Source organism: Echinops telfairi, unplaced genomic scaffold, assembly GCF_000313985.2.
Source record: "Echinops telfairi isolate 266 unplaced genomic scaffold, ASM31398v2 ScPeMD7_4225;HRSCAF=4972, whole genome shotgun sequence".
In the NCBI taxonomy this organism is placed as follows: domain Eukaryota; kingdom Metazoa; phylum Chordata; class Mammalia; order Afrosoricida; family Tenrecidae; genus Echinops; species Echinops telfairi.
In genome coordinates, this window is record NW_022108124.1 from 163,914 (window position 1) to 180,029 (window position 16,116).

Below are 16,116 nucleotides of genomic sequence, written 5' to 3' on the forward strand. Positions count from 1 at the left end.
CTCCCCCACACACACCCCTCCCCACACACACGACAGGAAGTGGTTTGGGATTACGATGTTGCTAGGGGCCACCCAGTTGGTTCCGACCCACACTGACCTCTGCATAGCAGAATGAAAGCCCGCCTGGCCCTGCGCCATCCTCACGCCATCCTCACGATTGTCCCTGGCTGGAGGCCGTTGTTGCATCCGCGGTGTCCATCCATCTCGTTGAGGGCCTTCCTCTTGGCCCTGTCCCCCTACTTTACCAAGTATGACGTCCTTCCCCAGGAACCAGCATCTCCTGACAACATGCCTGAAGTCCATGAGAGGAAGCCTCCCCCTCCACGCTTTTAAGGAGTGCTCTGGCCGTACTTCTTCCAAGACAGATTTGTTTGTCCTTTTTCAATATTCTTCGCAAGCACAACTCATACACATTGATTCTTCCTCGTTCTTCCTCGTTCAGTGTCCAATTTGACATGTATATGAGGGGGAGCGATTATGATATGCATCTTTAATTCATCACAACGTATTTAGAGTCATATTATATCACTTAATCTAGACTATAGACAAGTATCGTTTCGTGTGGAACCTTGGTGCCACAGTGGTTAAAGTGCTTGGTTCCTAACCCAAGGTGGTTTGAACCCACCAGTCACTCTGCAGGAAAAAAGGAAAAACAAAAAAGTAGCATCTGACTCCATAAAAATGTACAGCCTTGAGGATTGCAGAATTGTACAGCCACTGTGGAAGTCAGTGTGGTGCTTCCTTGAACAAATGCAAATACAAATACGTCATGATCCTGCAATCCTCTACTTGGTATATATATATATATATATATATATATATATATATATATATCCTGCAGAAATAATGGACGACAGACATATACATACCCATATTTATTGCAACAATTTCTATAATAGCAAAAAGATGGAAACAAAAAGCCCTGACTGTAGAGGAACAGACAGGCAAACTCTAAGACCGTCACACATCCTCATAAAAAACGATGGTGAGTCTGTCACACAATCTCCAGACACGGACAAAATCAGAGAACATTATGCTCATCAAAGTCAGTCAATCACATAAACTATTTTGCAACTCCATTGTGATAAAAGAAAAAATAGAAATGGTGCTCCCACCAAAGGATAAGACTTTAAAGACCCCAAGGGAGCCAAGATGGGAGGGCAGGGAGGGGAAGGCCCGGAGGGAGGGGGAGTAGGAAGAGCAAGGACAGAAAAGAACCACACGGACGACCGACCGTGTCCTGGGCACGGCCAGTGATTCGATGAGAGGCACAGTGAGAAAACACACATGAAAATACATCTACACAAGTATCAAATGTAACACTTTCTTCAAGAGAGAGCGAAGCGTCACCGCTTTAAAAGGCCCTCCAGAGTCCTCACCCATCAGACCTAAGCACTGCTCTGAGGGGCTGTAAAAGGAGGGAAAGGAGCTGTGGAAATGACTGGGAGTCTCCTGGGATGCACAAGTTAGTTTCAAACAGAAAATCCCAAAAAGCCAAGCTCACAGCTATCAAGTCGCTGCTGGCTCATAGCAGCCCTGTAGGACAGGGTAGCCTGTGAGTTTCTGAAACTATGACTCTTTAAAGGAGTAGAAAGCCTTGTCTTTCTCCCAGGGAGCAGCTGGTGGTTTTGAACTGTGGGCCTTTCAGCTCGCAGCCCACCTTGTAGCCACTATACCACAACCGAACACACGAAGCTGCAGCCTTCGAATCTCGCTGGGCATTTCTACTCTGTCTTACTGGGCTGCTAGATAGAACCAACCCTACCTCCGTAGCTCTGAATAGTTCCATGAGCCCCTCAATACCACTGGGCTGTTTTTCTATCATAAATGTGGCGTCTACAGAGGTTAAGCTCCCGAGTTTTGTGAAGAGATTAACAGAAATCAATCAAATGTACCTATATAGTCTCTTATGTTTGCCTTCATCGTTAATATTTCTGGTGTCCGTATTCCTTCTTGTAGACCTGAAATACTGTGCTGTGTCATTTCTCTTTGGCTTGAGGGATTTCCTTTCACTTCCCTTGTAGTATAGGCCTATGGGCAACAAACTCCGTTTTATTTCGCTGAAAACCGTGGTTTTCTTTCAGTTCTCCATTCAGTATCCTTGACAACCCTGTTATCCAGCACATAGCCCGTGTTTTAGAAGTAAGCCTGGATCAATCACAGTTCGGTGAATTTTGTTCCTGAGTTTTTGTACAAACACACAAAAGATGCATGCACACTGAGACACACCTACACACGTTCCACAGACACCAGCACTCACACACATGCACATGTACACACACACACACACACACACACACACGCATCCTTTTAGGACCCACTGCTGGAAACAAGACTTAGTTGTCCTCATTTGGGGCTCTTTCCCCCTCCTGGCATCAGGCTCACGTCTATGACTTGACCCCTCCCCCCGTTTTAAGACACATGTCTGCGACAGGCTTACACGACGATCCATTGTTCCTCAGCTTTTCAGACACAAGATTTCATCATAGGTACTGGCCCTCGGGTCCTCATCGTGTCCGAACAGGCCCTGGCCAGATGGCAAACTTGCTTTGCAGAACAGCCCTGTCCTTTTGTTTCGGAGCCTAACCACTGAGTGAACTCAGGTCACCAGCAGGATGATAAACACATTGGTCTGACTCCTTAGTAACTGGGTCCGGGCCAAGGTAAACCCCGGTCTTTCCCAGTAGAGGGATCATGAGCCCAAGGGCTTGTGGAGGAGATCTGGGGGGGTCTCAGCTCGGAGTCTCATGAGCTGTGTGCTTTGGGCACATTGGACCTCTCTGAAATCCACAAGGAATTCCACATGACTGTAGCTAACATGTACTGGGCACTTATCGTGAGGTGAACACTCCATTGTTCATTTCATTCATAACAGCCCTGCTCGAAGGCTTTGTCTTTATTCCGACTTGGCAGACGCAGAGGTGAAGGCATGGAGACGGCTCTGGCCACGGGCCACTTGTACATGGGCGAGCTAGATGTGAATCCTGGCAGTTACGGCTTCTGAGTCCATGCCTTTAACTATGTTGTTACACTTAGAATGGGACGAGTAGGTGATTCTGAATCAATTCTGGCTCAGTGACCCTACAGAACAGAGTAGAATTGCCCGCTCTGGGTTTCTGAGACTGTAAATCTTTGTAAGAGTAGAAAGTTCCCTCCTTCTCCAAAAAAACACCCCAAAACAAAAAACAACCCTCCCTCACGGCCATAGAGTTGGTTTGTCTCAGCATAACCCTGTGGCTAGAGAGGCCCTCAAAATGCTCAGCTCAGACCTCAGGTGAGTCACCGGCATCCTGCAAGCTTCCCACGGGATCTGTACATACATGGGGTGGTCACGGAGACAAATACAAACTCCAAGTGTCGCCTACTAGCCTTCCAGCTGCCATCCCCAGCTCAACCCTCTGGTAGAGCCTCAGGTCCCGGTCTTATCAGCAGATAACCATGGAGCCTGAAGAAACGGAATGAAGTCTCCCGGGTGGGTGGGTGTCCAAGCGCAGCTGTGGAAGAGAGAGGGTGAGGGAAAGGGAGGAAAGAAAGTGCCCGACAGAGGAGAACAGGAACAGACAGTCTAATTTCATTCTCTCTCAACCAACTGATGCTCCCACGCAATCACCACCACCACCACCACCCCACCACCACCCCCCACCCCACTAAGCGATGTGATGCCTTCACCCTGGAGTCCAGCCATTAGATCAGCCTGCTTTGGGCCAGGGCAGACATACATATCCTTTCCTGATGAGAGAGAGAGAGAAGCCCTGGAGGTGTAGTGGTTTAAGCATTGGACTGCTAACTGCAAAGTCAGCAGTTCAAGACTATCAGCCCTTTGGAGGGAGAGTAATGAGGCTTTCTGCCCCCATAAAAATGTTATAGTCTCCAAAGACCACAGGGACAGTTCTACTTAGTCAGCCCAATGGCAGTGCATTTGGTGGTGGTTGTGTGTGTGTGTGTGTGTGTGTGTGTGTGTGCGCGCGCGCGTGTGCGCGCATGCTTGGGCACAAGTATATATAGAGGAGTTTCAAGAAATCTATAAGGAAATGTAACAAGGTGTTTTGTTTCATGGTAAAATTTTGAGTGTTTTTCAAATTTTCTATCATGACTGCGAATTAATAACCTTTATGATAGGGAAAAAACCATTCAATACAATATGGTATCTCTAGGAGAACTGATCTTGTAACACAAACACAGTCGAATGCGACACTCCATAGTACAGTGGACACAGGCTGAAGCAGCCGAGTGGAACAGCCCAGGACAAGTTCCTGAAGAAGGACGATGGAACCGCCGTCACTGTCACCGGCTCACAGGCAGAGACCGGCTGTGGAGGAATGGCTGTGGTGTCGGTGTCTTCAGCTCGGATGTCGTCTCTGGGGTCCAGGATTCTGTTTCTCTCCTGCATCTCTCCTCTGCCTCCTCCTCGGCCACCGTGTAGGAAATCACCCCAGCAGTTGAGTTACGCCTTACGAGTCCACTGCGTCAGCATCATCTTGCTAGCTCTGTGTCCAAGTCAGACCGTGCGCCCTGCGCTGTGTGTGTCAGCTACACAAATGGATGACGGCTTCTCCTCGTCCCTCTAGATTCTCCTCAGAAAATACCCAAGGACCCTCATACGGAGGCCGGTGTGAACTTCCTGGAAAAGGAAAGTGACGAGACTAAATGCGAAGTTAAGGTAAGATCGATCCCCTTTTACGGAAAGAGGTTTTTCTGCGTGAGAGAAGATCGCTGACACAATTATTAGTTCATTGTTTTTCTGGATTATCAGTAAAATCAGTAAATTGTGTTAGTCTGGGTACTTTAGAGAAACAAATCCACAGAAACTCATGTATAAGAGAGAGTTTTATATAAAGGTTAAGTGCACATCAAGAAAACATCCCAACCCAGTGCTGCCCAAGCCCACAAGTCCAACATTAACCCATATGTCCAACACCAATCCACAAAGTCCTCCTCCATCTCACAAAACACACGCAATGGCACCAACTGCAGGAGGAAAGCCCAATCAGTGAATGTGTTAGCATCTCAGCGCTGGCGGGGGTCTCCACAGAGCTGCTCTAGCACCCAGAGCTGCATTGGGGTCGGTCCATGCGGCTTCTCCTTGGGGATGTCTTGCAGGAAGTAAGCCTTGTCAGCCAAAGCAGGGAACTGGGGAAGGCAGCTGCATCCTAGTGTGACCATCACAAAACAAGAGACCCAAGAACTAGAAAGGCGAGGCTCACCAAGCCATTTCTCTCTCCACTTTTCAATTAACCCCACATGTGTTTATTGGCCAGGTTGGCACAATAAACTAACTACCTCAATTATGTACCTATCATCCCCTCTAGAAGTTGTACCCACAAAGGCACATTGCACTGACTACTGATCCCAAGAGCTGACAAGTTAGATTTTTTTTCTTCCTTCTTCACTGAGGCCTGATAACAAAACACCTATTAGGCCCTAGATGTCATTGCTGTTAGATACTGTTTTGTTGACAGAAAAGCCACTTGGTTCTTTCTTATTATCTAACCTCCTGTTTAATATTTCCAGGTCCTTGGTGGCATAGTAGGTTATGTGTTGGGCCCCTAACTACAAGGTCAGCAGTTCAAAACCACTAGCCTCTCCATGGGAGAAAGACAAGGTTTTCTACTCCACTATAAAGAGTTACAGTCTCAGAAACCCACAAGGACGGTTCTACCCTGTCCTATAGGGTCACCGTGAGTTGGAACTGACTTGATGGCAATGAAAGAGAAATTGATATTGCTAGTATACTACAAGGGAGTTTCAGAAGCATCATGGAAAAAAATTCCATTATCTTTTCATTCTGCCCGTCCCCACCCCATGAACCTTTGCAAGCCCCTTCATATTCAGCTCATGTATAAAAAAGGAATGATAAACTTGCATAGAGCTATCCCAGATGGCCAAGTTGGCGGTTCAAATTCATCAGTGATCCCTGAGAGAAAGATGAGGTTGTCTGCTCCTAAAACTATGTGCAGCCTTAGCACCCGAGGGAACGTTCTACTCTGTCCTGTAGGGTCTCTGTGAGTTGGAATCGATTTGATGGCAGTGGGTTAGGTTTAGTGGTTTAAACACATACACACACGTGCATGTAAAATTGGTGAGATTTGAATAAGCTCTGGATTGTGCCGATGTCAGCTTCCTGGTTTTGCTATTACACTCTAGTTGTATGACATGGAACCACTGACACTAACACTACGGAAAGAGTGCAAGGACATCCTGGTGCATTTCTTTGTAACTTCCATGAGTTTGTAATTGTTTTAAAATAATGATAAGAATGTTGCAAAGAGCAAGAATTTTTGAATCCAGAAAACTGGCTTCTTTAAGCCTCCATTTCTCATCTGTAAAACTGAGAATAACAACTATGACCACTTGGAGCTGTTTCAATCACACTCCAAAAATAACAGTGTGTATGAGAATCTGTGAAAATTGCCAGCCACTGTGTAATTGTAGCGTAGCATTATATTCTAAAGCCCAGGTAAAAGGAACTGTGGATCTATGCTGCTCCCTGACAGTTCCCTAAGTTGTTCTCTTTCCCTTGCTACTCTCTGGATGGTCCTAAGCAGAGGCCAGAGAGGCGGGGCTCTAAGGATCTCCATCCAGCAAAAGGCTGGATATGTCACCTGTCCCTAAGGTGCCCAAGTAAAGAAGCCCACTGACCATTAAGGGACTAGGCAACAAACCTTAGGCCTTTCTTCCCAGATGCAGAACTGGAGTTGCCAACAGACCTTTCTTAGGAGAGAGAGCTGCAGTCTTCTGTCCAAGTTAGCCATCCTTCTGTATGCTGGGGAGATTTGAGTATAAACAACCATATTGCCTCTTTGTGGTTGTGTCTTTCAGACTGAGGAAACATTTATAAATTACTAGAGTTTTGATAGAACCCTGGTGGCGTAGTGGGTTAGGAGTTGGGCTGCTTACTCCAAGGTCAGTAGTCCGAAACCACCAGCCACACTGCCAGGAGGAAGATGAGCCTTAGAAAGCCCGCCTTAAAGATAGGGTCTCAGAAACCAGCATGGGTTCTCTGAGCCTGAACATCTTTGTGGAAGTAGGCTCCCACGTTTCTCCCTCTGAACCACTGGGGGATTTGAACTGCTGACCAATTGGTAACAGCCAAGTGCTTCCATCACTGCAGGGCCAGAACCCCAAGGCTTCTGTCAACCATCTCTTCGTGTTTACTCCCATTGTACACACTGGCGAACAACAATGCAGGCGGAGGAGAAGCTCGTTCTGGCCACCAGACCTTCGGTCTCTTTCTTCTGCTGCTCCATTGTTTATTTCATTCAGACTCAAGAGTCCACCCTGCGAGAGTCAGCTCCTCTCTGCATCTGGCAGGCTCCCAGCTGCACGTAAAGCAAGCACAAAAACACCCACTGCTGTCGAGTGTTTCCGAGGCTGTAAATCATGACGGACGCAGACTGCCACCGCTTGCTCCCGAGGAGTAGTCAGACCGCCAGTCAGCAATCCAGTACTCAACCGGACCCCCATGTCGAAACCATCCTCTGGGCTTAGCTGTTTGTCCTTGGATTGCCTCATTTGGGGAGTTAAAGAAGGGCTTTCTCCACAGTGCCACACTGTTACTAGTCAGTGGTAGTAGCGGAAGCCAGGTAGGAACAGCGGCTGCCCCAGGAGATCAAACCTCTGCTTATAAATAAAAACCGAGACCAGTTTTAAATTTGTTTTTTGTTTTTTTATTATTTTCTGCTTTCTTTGGGATTGAGGTGTTTCTCTGTTGTATTGTGTTATTGTTGTGGGAGTGGGTGTGTATTTTTTGGTTTGTTTTTCTTTATATGAAACTCAAAAACTAGCTCCAAACTCACTGCCGTCAATCAAGTGGTTGACTCGTGGTGACCCTATAGGACAGGGTGGAACTGCCCCTGTGGGTTTCCAAGACTGTAACTCTTCAGGGAGCGGCTGGTGGTTTCAGACTGCTGGCCTGTTGGTTGGCAGCCCAACGCATAACCACTACACCACCAGGATTCCTCTACATGAAACAAACGAAAACCCAAACTCATTACCATCCAGTTGATGCTGACTCACAATGACCACCCCCACCCCCACCCCACCCCGTGGGTTTCTGGGCCTGTACCTGTTCCTGGAGTAGAAGGCAGCCCAGTCTTGCTGCCTCCAAACTGCTGGTGGTGTTGATCCAGAACAGGTCACTCTTTAGAGACAGTACCTGGATTAATCGTTTCTTAGGATGATGGTGGGGGAGAAAGGGGAAGCTAGTTGTTAGGAAATGGGAAGCAAATAATGAGTACAAGAATGAGGACATTGTTCTGAAATTTATTATGGTATTGATTTCATAACCCTTTTTAATCTTTAAACCATTGGATTATGTCCATAAAACTGTTAAAATTGTCAGAAATAATCAGAAGCATCAAGGCTATGGGAGAAATGTGGTCCAATCCATAAAGTCATGAACGATGGAAGAAGAGAGCATTTACACACTAACTCCCTGATCCCCAGCTTAGAATCCAACTTGCTCACACACCCCAGAGGGCAGCCAAAAGCCGAGAAAACAAACTACGATCCAGTCCATTTTGACCCTTAGGGGCCCTCTAAGACAGAGTTCAGATACCCCTGTGGGTTTCTGATACTATAAATCCTAATGGGAGTGGAAAGCCTCTTTCTCCCGTGGAGAGCTTGGTAGTTTCAAATTACGGACTTTGTGGTGAGCATGTCAACACCTAATCCTCCATGCCACCAGGGCCTCTTCGAGGATACCCAGGGAAGCCATTATTCCAAAATAGATGAGAAAACCACTAAGAAAAAGTAGTGTAGGGAAAAAGGATTTTGTTCACGTCTGACCGCCCACGGGCTGTTCAGAAGGGACAAGGAAGCTCACTAACATCAACACTGTCAGATCCACCTTGTTTTAGGACCACAGGGACACAGGAGCCCTGCTGGCCCAGTGGTGAAGGGCTCCCCGGTTCAGTCAAACATCGGTGCTGTCATTTGCAAGCTGTGTCTGTTTTGTTAATACCTTCCAATTTTTAATTGAAGTTTTTAATGATATTTAATATGTCTGTTTTTTCCCTGAAGTTTTCGTGTCTTGTCTAGTCCTGTGGTTGGTCGGTTTGCTTGCTTCCTGTTTGTTTTGTATGCTTTTCTGGCATGGGACGTCCAGGAGAGGTTGGTCTATTGAGACTGTCACTGGATCGGAGCCTGGCAGGGAGGATGGGGAAATAGGGAGCTACCAACAATGAGGACAAGAAGAAAATGTTCTGAAATGGATGGTGGTGACGATGGCACAAATCTTCTGCATATGATCGAACAATTAAATTATATGATATGTAAAGAAAAATTTTTTTTAATGGGTGGTGTGAGCCCACCAGCCGTTCTGCAAGATAAAGGTGTGGCCGTCTGCTTTCCCCCTCTGTCCTGCAGGGTCAGGGAGTCGAATCCACCCGGGGGCGGTGGGTGGGCCAGAGATTAATTGATCGGGAGAGATAGGGCATTATCGGACTGGGTCAGGCTGGCAATCCTGACATTCTCGGCATGTCAAGCCTAGACCTCAAAGATGAAATGAAGCCACACCAAGCTTCGAGCCAATCATTCCTTTGTAATCACTGCCACCCCTTGCCCTCGGGGTAAATACCCACACCAGAGAACCAAAGCAAGCCATTCGTAACTGCTATTGGACTCGGTAGTAGTCAACACCTGCAACTCAGACTATCTTATGACCATCAGCGAAATCATTTCCCTCTGCTCTGCCTACCGTTTCACTTCTTGAGAAGTTGACAAGCGAAAATTGCCAAGGCAGCAGGCGGAGGAGTCTCCCCCCTCCCCCCTCACCCTCCCAAGGCCATCACCCTGCTCACTCGCTAGTCTGGGAAGCCCGTGGAGCAGACAGATCAGCTGTGGTTGTTGGCAGCCCTGCTATGTCTATTTCCAATTGCTCACATCACCAGCTGGAAGCATGACTCACGGGATCTGCTTCCCGGGCTGCCCATATCCAACCTCTCCAGATGCTGGAGAGAAGCCAAAGGCGGATGAGCAATCCTTTGGGCCGAACAGAGATCCACGGGATAAAGGAAGCTCTGCCAGCTGCTACCGCCAGGGAACACCTGCTAAAGCCATTTAAAGCAGCCGGGGCCTTTCCAGGCGTCTGAGCAAGCAGGCTCCCTAATGAAAACAGCTTGGGCTGGGAGGGCGACGGCAGGAGAGGAAGGCAACCCATGCTGACTGGGGCCCAGACCTTGTGCCCAGTGCTGCCACCTCATATCCTTGGGTGAGGAAGGCCATATTTCCCCACCTCGTAAATGCCACTGTTGAGATGTTGAGATGTGACCCCCCTAGGATCACACGAGTAAACAGTGGAGCTGGGATTGGAAATTAGCTGTTCCCATAACCTAGTGCACTTCTCCACCTAATTTATCTGATCGCTTACTATGCGATTGAGCAAGCAGTTTGCTTCATCTCTTACCCTAAATTGCCTCTTCTGCAAAACAGGGTGCAATTGCAAAACAGGGTGCAATTACGGGGTTATTGATAAAATGAGAGATGTGTGGGAACAAAGCACGATGGCTGACACACAGCAGACACGACGTGAATCGTAGCTCCCCATTCCATACCCCGTTTATCAGGAGCCCCGGTGGAGTAGTGGCGGTGCATTGGGCTGCAATCCACAACCTCACCCGTTTGAAAGGACCAGCCACTCTCAGGAGAAAGACAGAGCTTTCTATTCCGGCTCACAGTCTCAGAAACCCACAGGGACAGTTCTGCCCTGTCTTACCAGGTCACTATGCGTTTGCATCTCCTGGATGGCAGCGAGTGTCTCTTTTCAGTTTTACGTGGACTACTTTATATAAGAGACAAAAGCTGAGGGAAGGTCAAGTGCAGGCCTTCAATTGCACACTAGGGATTGTCGCAGTCTAGATGGGACTTCAGTGGTGACAGAGGGAAAGGGAGATGAGCCAAGCTCAGACCCACTGACCCAAATATTCTCCCCAGTGCCTGGAACGCACTAAGCTCTCAGAGAGAGTTTGATGGACGAAGGAGCAGGTCTAGGCATAGACGAAAGGAAAAGGCTTGGTAGGGAGGGGAAGGAAGGCATTGGCGATCACGTATATGTTCCAACCGAAGGAAACCAGCCCTTGGAAAGACTGAGTCCACATGTGTGATGTCCTGTAGGGGAGACCTGGTGGGGTAGTGGGTACTCATTGGGCCGCTAGCTACAAGATCAGCAGTTCGAAACCATCAGCTGCTCTGCAGGAGACAGATGGAGATTTCTACTCCCATAAAGAGTTACCATCTCAGAAATTCAATGGGGGCAGTTCTACCCTGTCCTATAGGGTTGCTATGAGTCGGCATCAACTTGACGTCCGTGAGTTTGGTTTGGGTTTTGGTTAGGGGCCATGAGGGCTCGGTGGTGTACTTCTCCCCTTCCCCTGGGTTGATTCCAGTCAGGGCAGCGTACCCATAGTCCCCCTCCTGTCAGTGGAGGCTTGCATGTTTCCGTGATGCTCAATCGGTTTCAGCAGAGCTTTCTGACTCAGATGGACTAGGGAGAAAGGCCTGATGATCCACTTGCAGAAACCAGACACAGAAAATGAATGACAATGATTTGTTCCACAGCCAATTTCAAGGATGGGGCAGGACCAAGCAGTTTTCTTCCTGTGCATGACGTCAAGATGAGTCAAAAGTGGGCTTGGAGTCTCTTACAGCAACCCTCCACCCTCCATCTGCGAGTGGGGCACTGCAGCGCACACCCATGAATGGGGAGGGTGGTTGAGCAAGAGGGTGTGGCAGACTCTGACACGCATGCTAGGAAGGTAACTCTTGTGTGACGGTGCCCATTGGCCTGGCAGCTATGTGGAAATTACCTGGGAACTAGCTTAGGGACCAAATGTGTTGAACCAAAGATTGGTCTAATAAAGCCCTTTTGGGAGATAATTTTATTAACGAGTTAAGATGTGCAGCTGTAAGGAAATGAAGTTACATTGAAATGTAGTCATTGAGGTTGAAATCAAACAGTTGAGAAAATCCAGGCTGTATAGGCAACTTCTTTTTTAGGGGGTTGGGGGTGGGGCGTGAAGAAGCAACTTCTTTTCAGTGTTCTTGGCCCAGTTGTTTCTGTTACATTTTGTGTCTGTCTAAAGATAGGAGAGAAGTCCTTGTTCCTTACTTTCTGGTGTTTTAAGCAGAATTACAAACTTGCACATCACTGCTCTTGAAGAAGGCATTTTCCCCATGCACAAAATACAATAAACCAAGCCCACTACCATAGCATCATTCAACTCACCATGACCCTCGGGGGCAGAGTAGACTGCTCTCTAGGGTGTCTGAGGCTGTGCACCTTCATGGGAACAGAAAGCCCGTCTTTCTCCCACAGGGCAGCTGGTCGGTTCAAACTGCTGACCTTGAGGTTAGCAGTTCGATGCATAACACTACTAGGCCTAAAAAAAATCAACATCTTGGGTAAAAGATAATTCAAGGGAATTTTCTTAATAACTGTGGTGGGCCAGAGATAAGTTCCTGTTTTCTGATGTTTGAGGTATTTCAAATGACTCAGGTCTGTTTTAAGGAGCAGGAGCAACAATGAGTTTAAGGGATCACGGCCAAGACACACAAGATAGGACTTCTGGATAATGGGGCAGCCAGGGAATTTTCTTCCTTCCTTCCCTTTAAACAAACATCTGTTATCCGTTTTAAAAAAAGAAGAGAAAAGAAAAAACCTTGGCTAAAAAAGACCCTGGGAAATTTCAGAAGTAGACAAACGTTTCCATTTGGAATCCACTGCCTTGTCTTTCCCCAACACGCTCTCATTTCCACAAAGCTTCAAGGCTGTTTATGTCCATCTCCTTCATCCGGGCTCAGTCAGGACTTAGTCAAGGGTTTGAACCTACAGCATGTCTTGACACTCTTCTCTCCTCTCCCCTCTGGGCAGTCCCCTTCTTCCTACACCCTCAGCACCACCAAGGCAGCAGGTCTGGACTCAGAACAACTAAATTCACTGCTGTAGAGTCAATTCTGACTCAAAGCAACCCTATATAGCAGGGTATAACTACCTCTGTAACGTTCCAACACTGTAATTCTTTACAGAGTAGAACGCCTCATCTTTGACCCCCCACCCCCTCCCCCAGCAGCTGGTAGCTTGGAACTTCTGACCTTGAGGTTAGCCGCCCAGTGCATAGCCCACTACACCACCAGGAGACACTCGCCCTGGAGTCTAGCACTTGCTGCTGCTGATCAAGGATTACAGCCTTTGATATGGATTACAACTCAGTATAATGGGAACCCAAATCCTCACAACTGGACCCGTAAATGGCATCCTGAGAAACGGAGAAAAGATTGACGTTGTCAAGGATTTCATCTTGCTTGGTTCCACAGTCAGTGCTCGTGGAAGCAGCAGTCAAGAGATCAAATGATGCACTGCATGGGGTCAATCTGAGGAACAAGACCTCTTTAAAGTGTTGAAGAGCAAGGATGTCACTTTGTAAAATAAAATGTGTCCAACCTAAGCCATAGTGTTTTCATTCACCTTCTATGCATGTGAAAGTTGGACACTGAATAAGGAAGACCAAGAAGAATCAATGCATTTGCCTCATGCTGCTGACAAAGAAGACTAAATTTTCCAGAACAGCGAATAAATCTGTCTTGGAAGAAGAATGCGCCGTGGAAGTGTGGATGGGAGACATCATCTCACATACTTAGGACATGTTATTAGGAGCGACTCATCCCTGGAAACGGACATCACACTTGGTAAAGTGGAGGGGCAGCAAAGAAGACCCTTGCTGAGATAACTTGACACACTGCTGAAACAGAACAGCACTTATGAGGTTGGCATAGGACTAGGCAGTGTTTCATTCCATTTTCTATAGGGTCCCCGTGAGCGGGAACCAACTTGATGGCATCTGTTCTGACTCACAGCAACCCATGAGTGTCAGAGGATGCCATTGTGCTCCGTGTCATTTTCAGTGGATTTTTCAGGTGGATCACCAGGCCTTTCTTCCAGGGCACCTCTGGGTAGAGTCAAACTGCCAACCCTGCTGTTAGCCGCCAAGGGTGTTAACCATTTGCACCCCCGGGTATGCCTGGCCTAAACTAAAGGAGGAGAAAATCTAGATAAACTGCACAGTTTACAGCAAACCATGGTTGATTCGCAAATGGCAGGCCCGTAACCCTCCAGGAACTATTTGCCGTTTTAGAAAAGGGACTGCCCGAGTATCACAGGCGATCTTTAAGCAGTGCCTTCTTCAGACAGAAGCAGAAGGTACGGAAGATGTGCTAGCAAGAGGTCCACGGGCTGGGGCAGCTGCAGCAGTCCAGCCGGCTGGGGATGTGCTCCTCAGAAATAGTCCACCTGCGGCTGCTGCGTTTCAGAGTGCCCTCTGATTCTCCACATCAGAAAAGGCCAAGTCTTAGCAACTTGGCAAGTTTTTCCTCTCTCCTCAGCTATTGCATCTTTGGGAGTGGAGGGAGCAGGCACCCCATGGGAAGCTTGTCGCCCTCTGAGACTGTGTCTCCTAGCCCATTCAGGACCGAGGCTGCAGGTGAATGCCCTTTAGAGCGTTTTCCTCTCCTTTCCTTCCCACTGCCCACCACTGCCCATCCTGTTCAGCAGGGAAGATTCTGATCATTAATTAGTGATTCTGACTTGATCTACCTCTTCATTGATGCTCTCAGGTTTTCAGCATTTAACACTCCAGAAAAACTTTTCAGCTTTTTAACACTTACTGTAATTTTTTAAATGGCCTTGAAAGAGCGGAGTGCAATAGAAGGGTGTCATTAAAACATTACATGTCGTGGCAGCTGGGGGAGATGCTCCAGCGACAGCCCTGGCAGGCAGCCTCGTGGGGTGGCCAGAGACTGTGTTGTGGATGGACTCGCCACACCTTGCCTCCCAATGATCCCGTGCAGTTTGAAGGCATAATAGGGTGATGCAGCCCCCCTTGCGGTTATTAGTTAATGACCATGACCCAGGTTTCTCAGCTCACAGGGGCAGTGTCACTGCAAGAACTGGTTCAGATGACCTCAGTACCAGGTACATTTTTTTGTCCCCTACATCAGTGTTTGGAAGTTACTTAGGGTTCTATGACATGAAGCCATGAATACATTCCTACAGCATTACCTGCACACGAAGCAGGCCAAGACAAAATCAGATCAAGGGGTGGACCATCCACAATTGCTTCTAGACACAGGAATGGATTTCTTGGCCATAGGACATCCCAGTGGAATTAGGACTGGAGAGGTGAAGGATAACACCCAGTCAGCATTTCGTTCTCTGCACTTGTACCACATCACCTTCTTCTCCTGTGCTGTCTGATGTCCATGATAAAGGCGGTGTCTTGGTATGAGTCTTCACTCAAGGATCAAGTTCCACAAGGGCCTCATCAAATGTCGTGTTAGCCAGTGGACAGACAAGCCCTGGGTTATTAAGGATCGCTTAGTCAACTACAGAAAAGCTAAGAGCCAGCCCCAGGTGGATTGGATCTGTGGGTTGCATGTCCTTTTGGCTTATATCAAACGCTTCTTGGGAAGCTACTGGGGAATTCTCTACCATTGTTTTTGATCATCACCACATGCTACTTCAGCAAGGTACTAGAGATAATCTTTCATTTTCAGATAGAAGACCTTACTTTCTGGAGTAGTTGCATTGGCTCTCAAATGCTTAAACAACACTTTCAACAATTCCAGGACTGTGGTGCAGATGAATGGCAGTTCTGACTCTACTTGCTCCCAACAGCCTTAATCAGCTGCAACTTCTTGTCAGAGGTGTTTTTCTTCTGGATGCTCCAGGATGACCCTAGAGGCGGACCTGCAGCTCCAACATCCTTGGGCCACTAAGAGCAGGTTGTGCTCCTTGTTGGACAGGTCAGCTCCCTGCTCCATTAGGCCATCACAGGTGGCCATGTGGTCATTTCACTCAGCCTGCTTGACTGTCTTCGCCTTCCGGCTCAACTGCATCTTCTCCATGGTGGATGGGCTGACCTCTGGAAAGGACAGGACAAGGAGAAGAGATCTGGAGAAGTCCGAAGAGTGACTAGAAGCAACCTGGGTCTGGAAGGGCCCTCCTTGAAAAGGCTCCCAGCTCCTTCGTGATCTTAGCTCATCAGTCTTCCAGATGCTGTCTTACCCTCCTCTTAACAATAAAGATATTGTCAAGGTGATTACATATATATAATACATATATAT

At 47.7% G+C, this 16,116-nt stretch overlaps 1 protein-coding gene and 1 pseudogene across 3 annotated transcripts in view; one reads left to right on the plus strand and one right to left on the minus strand.

Moving 5' to 3' along the window:
• MCF2L2 (MCF.2 cell line derived transforming sequence-like 2) overlaps positions 1-16,116 on the plus strand; it is a 223,046-nt gene that overhangs the window by 101,744 nt on the left and 105,186 nt on the right. For all 3 annotated transcript variants that reach the window (XR_006680536.1, XM_045295036.1, XM_045295037.1), the window contains one exon: positions 4,569-4,660. Coding sequence is in view for 2 of the 3 variants with exons in the window: in XM_045295036.1 (XP_045150971.1) it covers positions 4,569-4,660 (92 nt within the window). In the remaining variant the exon portion in view is untranslated. The remainder of the gene's footprint in view (positions 1-4,568; positions 4,661-16,116) is intronic.
• Positions 15,222-15,897, minus strand: LOC105979136 (annotated as a pseudogene).